At 37.0% G+C, this 12,083-nt stretch overlaps 1 protein-coding gene across 6 annotated transcripts in view; it reads right to left on the bottom strand.

The window, feature by feature from the left end:
* Positions 1-6,240: 6,240 nt before the first annotated feature.
* CAPS2 (calcyphosine 2) overlaps positions 6,241-12,083 on the bottom strand; it is a 31,045-nt gene continuing 25,202 nt past the window's right edge. For 3 of the 6 annotated variants that reach the window (XM_069773273.1, XM_069773274.1, XM_069773277.1), the window contains 4 exons: positions 10,783-10,937; positions 10,132-10,251; positions 8,980-9,076; positions 6,241-7,675 (listed from right to left, as the gene is read on the bottom strand). In XM_069773273.1, coding sequence (XP_069629374.1) covers positions 7,500-7,675; positions 8,980-9,076; positions 10,132-10,251; positions 10,783-10,937 — 548 coding nt within the window. In that variant the 3' untranslated portion in view covers positions 6,241-7,499. The remainder of the gene's footprint in view (positions 7,676-8,979; positions 9,077-10,131; positions 10,252-10,782; positions 10,938-12,083) is intronic. The other 3 variants (XM_069773276.1, XM_069773278.1, XM_069773275.1) reach the window with 2 other exon arrangements.

Here is a 12,083-nt window from a genome sequence, read left to right as displayed (position 1 = left end):
AATAGCTTTCTTTCACTATGTTTACCAAACAAAACCTTTCAGTTCACCAGGTTAGAGACAGCCTAATTTAAGTAAAAGAAGGAAAAACAGAGCAGCAGAAAAGAAGTCCTACATCTTGAACGTTGTTGAACAGAAACAAGGATTGCCTTGGGAATTACAGTAAAGTAACTGTAGACTGGAGGTGATCTCCCTGCACTTCTACGCATCAGACAGTAGCAGGGATTAGCACCCATATCAAAATCAAATAAAGATACGTTTCAGCTGAGACAAAGATTTTCCCTATGACATCGAAAATAAGCAATGGTAAAACCTATTCTAATAAGTACCTGCATACGTTAGTATATTACATTTATTAATTGCATAAGAGACCATTTACATACAGCGTCTGAAAAGAGCTGCTGTTAAACACCTTACGTTTTGGTTCAGCTTCCCTTTATCCTCCCTTCTGCTCTAAAAAAAGTAATTAAAAAACAAAATCATTGTGTGGGTCTTCTTTATTTTCCATTATATGATTCCATGTTGATGCTGTGGATTTCACTGACATATATCCTACGAAGCAAAACTAGGAAGGAGAAATAACTCTTCTAGTCTCAGGTAAAGCTGATGAAAGCATGTTGGCAATCTGAAAAGAAGCGTAAGCACAAAGCTCCCACGAAACTGAGACACTCAGGGCCAGGTTTGCCCCATGAACATCTCCCCATATCTCATAGGGTGGCAGAACTTCACCATTCCTCAAGAAAAAGCAGTTCTCGTGAAGAAAATTTGTGGGTTAAAACTTATCACAACCTCAGCAATACTTAATAACATAGGTTGATGCTGAGGAGAGACACACGCTGACAAATAAAATCTGTAAGCCAAGTACCTCGCCGGCAAGACCTTAACCAGAGCATGTGCCTAGCGCGGGGCATTGCGTTCAGCACAAGAAAGGCACCAACTGTCACTTCAGGAGAATAATGAGAATGGACTAAACACGTCCAGTTAATGTAATTTTCCTAAACAGTCATATTTAGCAGACTTCAGATCAAAGGGGATGTAGTAAGTTTTCAAAGCTGTTGCATAAGGAAAGGATGGGATAGTGGAAACAGTAATCGGCTTAAACCTTAGCAAGAAAGATTCAGGTTAATCAGCGGGGAACTTCTTCTAACATGAAGTGCCCTGAAATGATAGAACAGATTACCTGGGAATATGGTGGAGTCTCCATCACAGATGAGAAGGCGGCACACACGCTATTTTTTCCAGGTAACATAGAATAATGGAGTAAGACAACCTCATGAAATCTTGATAGTGATTTCTTCTGACGGTATGTGAAGGAAGAGTATTTAAACTGACCTATAGTACTGGGTAGGCTTTTCTTCAAGGCTGGCATTCCAGAAGGAAGAGTCAAAAGATATGAATGAACAAAAAATATTAGTGAGTAGTGATGTCATCATAGCTACTGTTTGCTTGTATCAGCCCCATCTCCTATCCTCTCCCCCAGGGATTTTTGTTGTGGGATGTTACTTCATATTTTGATTTATTTTAGAAAAGTCTTTAGCATTATGGCTGTTACTGAAGAAGCTCGTTTCCAAGAAGGATGCTCCCAAAAGAAAAGAGTTTGGAGGCATATCAAGACAAAATTGGAAAGAGAACTTGGAAATCACATAGTCTGAAAGAAGGTCTAAGGTATCGGAAAAGAAACACAAGGAATATGGAAAGTTAATTATCTGGCACCGACAACCGATTCCCTTCTCGCTGTCTTGGTTTTAATAAATAAACAAGCTAACTTTTCTGAGTGCTTATTTCCCTATGGTTACTTGGGTCTATGCAACAATAATCTCTAGAACAGATATTTCTCAAAAGCATATTAAACCCATAAAAAAGCAGAATATTATAACTCGGTTTAAACTGTGTTGCTATATTGGGCACTTCCAAAATGCTGGCTTTAAAGGAAAAAACAAAAGTTAAATTGCAGCACTGATTTGACCTCTGTTGCTGTTCCCTCTGGTCACGAAACACTGAGAAAGGAGACAAATTCAAGAACATCTAGTGGATGAAAACAACTGCAGTATTCACAACTGAAACCTGCGGTTGATCACGAGCATCTGCAAGGCAAATACTGTTGTCAAAAGAAATGACTTCAGGGGAATAATTTTACCAGTGTGAGTGCAGGATTTAATTATTGCCAAGACAAATCATAGGATCCCAGAATTAGTCATAGGAGTCATTAAGTGTTCACTTACTTGACAGAGGTTGTAAGAAAAGGGAATATCGCTTTAAGATACACCCCTAAAGCTGCTATTTTAGCTTCCACTGTTTTTAACCTGTGCTTCCCTTTAACAGCCTGGGGTTTCCCCACGTGAAGCGAAAAGCAGTGTAAAGCGGGTATTGTCCATGGTATGCTCCTCCCAAAGCGAGTTTTGTGAGGGCCTTGGCCAGAACTCTCAAAATCAGAACATGAGCAGAATTACCAACAACCACCCTAGAAATAGGATAGATAAAAACAGGACATGGGAGCACCAGGAGCTGCCCTTGGAACAGAGCCCTTTTGAACCTGAATTAATCAGTTCCTGCCAAGTTTCACTCCCAACTTACAACCAAATACAAGATGCAGCATAAAACAGAAATATGGGGAAAAGACAGGGAAGAAGCCCCACAAATCCCTGCTGCAAAGGCATTTTTTGGCATCCCCTACTTTTTCATCTCCCCCTCAAGTGCTACCGTTTTACGTCTTCTGCCTGTCCTTTCTTCATGCCTTCTCTCTAGTCCATCTCTGTCCAGCCTCTGCCTTCTCCATTACACTTGCCTGCAGCTGGTACCAAGTGGCTGATGTTTCGAAAAGTTGCTATAAAGAGCAGCTTCTCCACCAGAGGGACAGTCCTTGAGTTCTAGCTTGGCACGTTGGTAGGTAGCTAAACATCTGCCAGAAGTCTCCTTCCCGCAAGCTTCTCCCAAGAAGGGTTATGAACGGAGCCCAGGGTTGCGGGGGTTATCGAAGAGCCTGCAGACATCGGGAGGACCTCCGTCCTCTCCCAGCCGTGAGGTGAGCCCTTCTCACCAGGGCTTGTGAGGGGCCGCGGGCTGACCTCGGCTGTCTAAGAGGAGAACCTCTCGGGTCTTTGTCTGCTTGGAAGGAGTCCGCCAAAGAGGTTCTCTGAGATGACTCAAAAGGGCACTTCAAAAGCAGTGTCAGGCTTCTAAAGGGAGAATCTTCATTAGTTAGATACCTAGACGGCACACCTTCCAAACACCATCTCTTCTACCTTTTCCAGAGTCTCTCAGGTTCCTCTTTGCTCCTAAAACTGGGAGGGGAAAATGACAGCAAAAGGTCAGAAGACACAAGCTAAAAAAATACACAAGCCAGCAAAAGGTCCTAAAATATTAAACATCTTTCATGAGAATGCAGCCTGCAAAAAATCAAACCACAAAGAAATGGCTATTACTTCTCTTATTTTGAAGCTGCTTCTCTGGGGATGCTGGACACAGAAAATTCTGCCGGTAGCAATAAACACAGAAGTTTCCAAGCACAAATCCAATTAATTCCATCCAAACTGTAACACGAGTGAGGAGAAAAAAAGCCAGAAAACAGGTACCCAGACACTATAAATTCCAAGTAAACGCAACAGATGCTATAGTAAACATTAAGAAACCAGAGGAAAAAAACCCAAAACATATCTGTTTATCACAGAAGTGTACTTTCTCTCTATCATCTTTAAGCCTCTACTTCCCCACAAGCAAAAAGGAGTGCAACAGAAGTACAGGAGCCACAAAACAAAGTATTTCATCAGGTCATCATGTAGGTACCATCTTAACACATTTCTTTTCTAAGTACCTTCCAGTTCAGTTAATATTTTGAAATGTTCTCTGCGGAAAAAATAACCTAAATAGGTCCGAAAGGAAATACCGCTTGCCTCTTTCATCACCGGAGATGCCTCATGATTACCACAGAGTCCTTCTGACTCAGCTTCTCAAAGACAAGATGGTTATCAACATGAAAAGCAAGCACAGGATTATCTCCGTCTCTAAATTGCTGAGTATGAAGGAGAGGAAGGATAAATTATTAGAGTAATATACAGAAAAAAAGTGTGTGATTTTCTACTTTCCCTTTTTCTGCCACAGAAACTTATCTGCTTTGTTTTTCTATGGACTTAACAGACCAACACATAAGAAACCAGTTCTAGGCTTTTCCTTTTACTATCTGGAGAAAGCATGCTCACAAAAAAAACCCCAAAACCCCAAACCACCACCAAACCAAATAACCAAACCCCAAAATACCCACAAGACCAAAAACCCCCAAACCTAACCAGCACCTCCATACAAACACAGAGTGGTAGATACATTTTTAATCTTTTGGGTTTTCTGGCCCCAAAAGACCCACAAAATTTGGTCAGCGGGCAGCGACTCTTAGGGAAAAGAAATGAGTTTGTGGGTGTGAATCAGTAAGAACACCTCCGCTCAGCAACAAAGCTATCCCAGGTGAAGATCCCATAGTCCATTAGCTGACAAAGTGAAGCTACTGACAGTTCTCGCACGCGCCTGTGTTTTGCTTTTTAAAAACGCTCTTAAACATTCCAGCTAACATTGCAAGTGCATATTCATTTGATGAAGTGGTCATAGACGTTGAGAATTGAGGAGTTACATCACTTCGTTGACTTCCACTTGTCTTCTGGGAGCACACGCATCTAATAGGACAAAATATGTTTGCTGCATAATGCACTTCTGATGTTCTCAATTACGGCAGGTTGCTAAGACTTTTTAGCCGAAGTGTAAATCAGGGTGGCATGAAGACAACTAGTTTTATTAAGCAGTGAGTTTCAGGAAAGAAGCCAGCCAGCTTCTCCAAGAACACCACTTCTTAGAACACGTCCTAATTTAGAAAACACGGGCAATTCTGAGAAAGGTAGCAAGTGTAGAAAAATTTTGTCTGAAACACATATAAAAGGCAGGAAACCCCAGCAGACACCTCCAGAAAGTTTTAAAGCTACAAAGCATTGATCAAAGAGGAGGACTTAGGTTCATCAGATGTTTGCAAGTAAATAAGAGCAAATCAGAATGCAATTAATCAGGGCATTGAGATGACTGTTAATGAAACGAAAGACACCACAGTCCCTGGTTTGAATACTGTTTCTGCATTTTTCTACTAACTGTAAGCATGGTGGGCCAGCCTTGGGTAGAAGCTGGGTTGAATTGTCACCAGCTTAATTTTAGACAACGAAAACCAGTGGGCAGATGGAAAGTGACTTTGGTGAACTACATTAAAAATTCACCATAGACATCACACCTCATGTTTTGAGGCAGCCACTGATGCAAAATTGAAATTGTAGTTAATAGAAATTATATACCTAGCAGGTTTTACGTAATTATCACTAGAGTACCTACTTTATTTTCAGGCAATTTCTGACCTTTAGAATTTACCATAGATTACCCTGTTACGGATCTGTCTTCAGATTAAGAAAGAAAAAAAACATACATGACTACCAAAGCTATAATGTTCTTATAACAGCACCTCATTTTAGTGATAAGAGCAAAATAAAGAACGCTTAATTTGCAGCAGATGTGACCTATACAGCTTCTGCTGATAAGCAGGCCCATTAAGGATACATCCACTTGTCATCAATTTTTCCATTCCATAGGATACTGTGGAATGACCTTCCTAAAAGCATCACAAAAAAATTAAGCATTGCAAAAAGAAATATGTCAATACCTCATTTCACAATCACTTCCACATTTATTAAATTGAGCTACAATTTTATAACGTTGGTACAACTCTCCTAAGTGAAGAAGTCTAAATCGAGCAGGCGATTCTTTGAAAAACTAATAGAAATGCCACTTGGTTATTTTTCAGTTATTCAAACACATTAACGAGCAGATCCCTGTAAAACCAGCTGAAGTTGCTCTTCTCAGAATCACCAATTCCAAGAACACTAATGAACAAAATCTTTCCAGCAAGAGAAATTCCAGCAGTGATGGGGAGTAAGAAAATTGTAATCAGTCACATCAGAATTCTTGCTTAGAATAAGCATTGACAGAATTTGCCTTTCTCTGTAAACTAATACATACAGACTTTTCAGCCCCAAAAGAAACTCCCCAAATTCCTCATTTAAGGATTTAGAGCAGAAACTGCAGTTCTAGTTACAATTGAGGACAGGGTACAAACAATCAAAACATGACAACACACAAGCTATTAGAACAAGAAAGTGCTATATCTAGAATAAACCAGTCAGCCACAGAGGGACCAAAGTCCCTCATTTCAGCATTCCTTTTTCAGCACTGCCCTTAAATTCCTAGGAAACAAATTCCATCTTGGAGGAAGGTTCTGTTAGCCACAGACTATAAATTCAAAACCAGGCAGGCAAGCACAGAGGAAACTAATATATTTTAATTGCATAGGCTTAAGAAATGCAGTTCAACATACAGTTAATTTTAATACAGGTATATTGAAACCAAAGGCGCTCTCTCTCTCTCTCTCTCTAATTAATAATATATTTTCTATTTCTTAACGCAAATAATTTTACAGAATTAACAAGATGTATTACATTGACAAGCGTATCTGGCTGAATGTTTGAAGTAGCAAGGAATATTTTAATTTATGGTTTAATTTTTGTTGTGACAGATGTGGTTGTGGTGGGTTGTTTTTTTTTTTTACACTTTTCTGTTTTATACCTTCAGAGTAGATAACAAATGCTATATATCAGTTTGACAAAGGATATCATTGCTAAATTTTAGTTAAAAAAAATCACAGCAATAGAAAGCAAAGAAACCAGATATTTAAATATAAATTATTTGTTTTGAAAACCACTTAGCAAAATACAGGAAAAGAAGTGTATTACAAAATATATGTGTGCTTATTAAAACCTTCGGGATTCAATGCTCAGCTTCAGATGCCTAACCAAGATGAAAAAAAATAAGATCAGTCAAGATGGTCCACAGGCCAAAGGACTAATTGGTGGGAACATCTCTGTGCTTTCAGTACTGCAGACATCCTCAAAATTGGAAAAGGATGACCTGCTTGCTTTCAAGCTAAGTACCAGCATAAGAAACAAGAAATGAGACAAAAGAACATTATAAGAATAAACACATTACTTTTATAAGAATAAAACTCTGAAGAAAAGCTGCCACTGATATTTATATAGTCAAATCTAAAGCTTCTCACAATGCATCATAAACAAAATTTTCTCTTGCATATACTCCTTCATGCATTTTAGTATTCTAACTCCCTCTTATTTTAAAATAGGCCACTTTAATATCAAGTAAATGATGCCTTTTGGTATGGGGAACAGCCTTTATTATTTCCAATGAAAAGGAATGAACAGCATTTATATTAAAAAAGAGTGGTTAGCATAGCTCAACAGACACTCTAAGAAATTTGCCATGTATTATTCTGAAAGCATCGAAAATTTTCAGTCCCTGAAATCAGTTTAAGACACTAATTACGAAGTAATGCACATCAAAACTAAATCCTCCCTATTTAGCTCACTCCTTGTTTAGAAAATGTCTCCTCTTCATTTTTGTCATCTTCCGCTCTAAATTCCCCAAGGGTTTCTTAAGATATTAACAAAATCATCATCATCCATGATTCCAATACTTAATCCTTCATAGTAATCTTCAAACTCAGAATAGGACACTTCATTGGGGTTGCTGCAGGACTCTCCTAGTGTTTCTAGAAATGACGATTTAATTTCTTCTTCTGTAGCTTTGCCTGTAAAAGTATATTTTTCCATTAAATACGTTTTCAAGATCAGTGAATATATAGCATTTATATAATTCAGGCAAGAAACTTTACAATTTTAGCCTCCAAATAATTTTTTCTTGAACAAATTCAATATTCTGATTTCAGAATTAAGTCATTGGCTCACTTAATACCAGCTGCAGAAATCACCTTACTTTAATAGCACGTGATAGCATTAAATATCAACAGAAACATGAGGCCACAGTCAATTTCAATGAATTATGAGATCAGGAAGATTGTTTTCTTCAAATGATTGCAGAAACTGAAAAATGGATTTGTAAACTAAAATTTTGGTAATTCACAAGTTATTTGTAATAAAGCATATGATTAATATAATACAAGTTCAAAGCTCTAGGAAAACTTTAGGACACAAGTTTGCATTAGAAAAGTGTGCTGCAATTTGCATGTGTGTTCTAGTGACTTAATAAAGATTATACTCAAGATGATTTCATAGCATTGAGAAAAAAAATGGAAAAAATATAGCATTATAGCATTGGAAAAAATTGCACATGTAACATCCCTATACCACCATGTGACTTCACATGTTACCATTAAAATCACTGGCAATACAAAAAACATCCTCTCTTCTATAGGTAAAACAAAGGGTCAGGTCACTAGGGAGACTTTCACAATGACTGGTTTGGTACGTGGAGATGTTATTTTAGAAACTGACGTACAAACATTTAAACTCCTATTTTTTCATGGCAGAGTTTAAACATTTTTGAGAATCCTGAAAAAATAATGAAGATACCAACATTTCCTCTGTAAAGGATGACAATCCTGTCCCAGAAATAAATGAATAATTTATTCAGAAGGAACTTCAAGTGCTGAGTACATTCAGTGTCAGTTGGAAACCTTGCATATTTTGATGGAAAACCGTAATATGAAAATGAGAGTAATCTTCCTAAGTGAAAATTACTAATATCAAATGTGTCACTGATAACTTGCACGCCAAACCTGAGAAATAACTGCTTGAATGTAGTCCTACACAGGTAGGGAAAGGAACTACTCTGCATATATGCAGTATTTGCAGCTTGATAAAAAGCAAGTATTAAAATTGTGTATATGAACTCCATTACTATTTATAGTCATATTCCAGATAAACACATTATAGGTCATCAGAGGAAAAAAAGGGTCTCCTTAACAGCTCAAGTCTAAGCCAATAGGAAAACAGTTTGTATTTGCAACCAGTTTCTGGATCTGGTATCTCTGCTAACAGGATTACTTCAGTAGTTACAGATTTTTTAATTTTTTTTTTTGTTCATGTGAATTACCTGCCAACACTAGAGGATGTTTCTTTGCACAGTAACATTTCCTGATATCTACCATAGGCACACTCCCAGTTTTGTTGAAATCTAGTTTCATATAAGCCTATAAGGAAAAAAGAGTTTCATATAAGCATATAAGGAAAAAAGAAAAAGAAGGTAAAGATGTAGAAGATCAAATATACTTAACTACCTAGCACATGTTTTTAGATCTTGTGCAATGGATTATGTCAACTTACCTATTTTATGTAAAGCACCAGATACCAGAAAATTATTCTAGATTATGGAGTTTCATGATTATTTTATCTCAACAGCTTTCACATCAAATGTAGTGCTGTCACCAACTCAAAAAAATTTGTCTTCTCTCCAAAATTTCTAGCTCAACCTTAGAATCAGAAGTTAAGCCACTTCCCTTCTGCCTTCTCCAAGTATTAAGATTTCCTGTGTCATTCTGACAGAGGCCTCAACACAGCCTCTTCAGCGCTGCTAACTGCAGCTTCACTTTCATTTCAGTTTACTCAAATACACATGCTCAATACATAAGACTAGGAGAGTCAGATCCTCCATGATTAAAAGTATGAAAGTACATGTCATTTTTTCTTGATCTTGATACCCAGTCGCTAATCTATTGGCTGGTTTATAATCAATGTTTCATACTGCAAACGGCTCCACTACATTAGAGACATATAACAAATGGCATTTCAAACATAAGAAGTCTCACAAACATGACGACTCTAATTGTAGGTCTCAAAGGAGGCAAGTATTATTGTCTCTTATTTCAGACACTAAGGGAAAAAAATCTGCACGCAGATATAGTGACCTGCCAAAATAAGGAAACAGACTTCTGGAAGAGATAGTCTCAGGGTGCCAGATGCTTTATACACTGGACTGAACTGTAAGACTAACACACATATGCATAAACTCAAAATACTAAAGGAATTAATTCCAGAGTTTAAAATTAACTAATTCAACACTGGAACAGCATGCAGTCCTCCAATTTATGTTTATTTTAATAAACTGATCTGACAGTGTAAAAAGTCAATTACCAGATGCACAATTTAAGAAAAACAACAAAAAGCAACAACCAGAATATGACGAATAAGTAACTCCAAAGTTAGACTGCAAAATATCTACACTTAGAATATCTGCAACAAAACTTACTTTTCTTACAAATGCTTTCCTATATTCATTCATTTCTCCAAACACAGCACGAGTAAATTCTCCATAGTCGACCTTATCACTCTTGCTATCATCAAGAATAAGCCATAAGGATTCAAAGTCCTGCAATTTAAAAATATTTTGCCAAAGTTCTTCACTATGTCTGCCTTAGAATAAAACAATTGCTATAATAGGAGATTACAGTATTCTCACAAAAAAACCAACTTCCAAATCCAAACTGACTCAAAGATTTATCAAAATAATGTAAGTCACCATTGGTCACTGATGACCATAATTCACATTATTTGCAGTTCTGATAGCTGTGGGCTATTTTTAAAACATAATACCTAAAACAAGGAAAAAAGATAAGCAAATAGCATCATCTAAATTATTTTTAGAAGGCCAAAAAAGAAAAAATGGATTGCTTCTTCATGATGCAAAAAGTTTGCATGTTTTTAAATTCCTTTTATTTTTAAGAATTTCTCATAGACCTGAATGCATAAATGCCAATATACCACAAGGGGGAAAAAAACCCAAACCCAAAACCATCTTGCAAAAAACAGCTATTAAACTATAAATTTAAGCAAAGAAAAGAAGTGATTCCATAAATTAAAGTAAGATAATATCCACGATTACAGTTTCAGCTAGACTTACCCCTTCAGGCATTTCCAAATGGAACACTTTCAGAGCTTCTTTAAAGGCTGCCTGAGAGAGAAAACCATTTCTGTTCTTGTCTACTTGTCGGAAATACTTTCCTAAGCCTGTTATAACCCGAACTCCTCTTTTACTTAGTGTCTCTCTGAATATACCTGAGGATTTGGAGAAATAAAGGACACAATGTTTAACCGAAGTGGGCCACATGCCATGGAGCTCATATAAAAGTAAAGAAAACCGCAGCTACTTATGATAACTGCTGGTTAAAATGACATATCCATGCATCCAGGCTCCTTTATCTTTGATGAGAGAATGTCAGTTCAAATGAAACTACCAGTTTCTTAACATTTGAGGAGAAGTCATATAAAGCAGCAGGAACATCTAACAAAACTTTTAAAGAGATCACAGAAGGAAAGGAAGAATGGCTATCACCCTCTACATGCTCAGATTATAAACCCACTTATTTCTGCTAGAACTGATCACGTACCATGATTCAACATACAAAGCAACTTAGGAATGCTACTTTGGTAATACAAACATTGCATTATGGGACACAGAGTTGCTCCTTCATTGCACAGACATGTTAACTACATGTGGAAACAAGAACAAATAAAAATAATTCTGCAAAATTGTTCCAAAATGACAAGCAGAAAACTATTTCTATGGTAAAAATGACAGCCTTATCAAACTTTTTAGGTAGCAGGTTTACTTCAGGTATGTCCAGGTTTCTCAGCATACTCTGTTAACAGAAGTCATCTGCTATTATCATATTATATCTTCAAATTACTTGTGTCTACAATTATAAAGCAAGATAGGGGGGAGGGTGAAAGAAGGAAGTTTTTTCCAGTGAAGTTCAAACTCAGATGTATGTTAAAAGATGTCTTGAAATATATACACGTAACCTTCTTCCAGGCCTTTTAGATGTAGTCAGCTAATTGAGAAATCAATTTGTGTCTATTATGTGAGGGGAAAAAATAACTAGAAGATTAAAAAATATCCCTAATTGTTATTCCGACATTTTTTCTAGAAGTAAATGTCTAAGCAGACTTTAATGACCAAAGAGTACCTACTTAAAACAGGTTTAGCTAATGACAGTAAATAGTGGAGATTCTACAAGCTGGAAGCTGTTCAGTTCAATAGTTTTTGTTGACCACAGGTTACAAAGATAATACATAGCACTGCATAAACATCTTTCCATAATTTTAAACACAAAGCTATGCCATTGTCCTAAAGGCTGTAGGTAGGAACCTGGTAAAATTTATTTACATACTCCAGAATATACTACTCAAATTATACTCGCA

The sequence above is a fragment of the Haliaeetus albicilla genome, chromosome 28, assembly GCF_947461875.1.
Source record: "Haliaeetus albicilla chromosome 28, bHalAlb1.1, whole genome shotgun sequence".
NCBI lineage: Eukaryota > Metazoa > Chordata > Aves > Accipitriformes > Accipitridae > Haliaeetus > Haliaeetus albicilla.
This window is presented reverse-complemented; position numbering and strand designations above follow the sequence as displayed.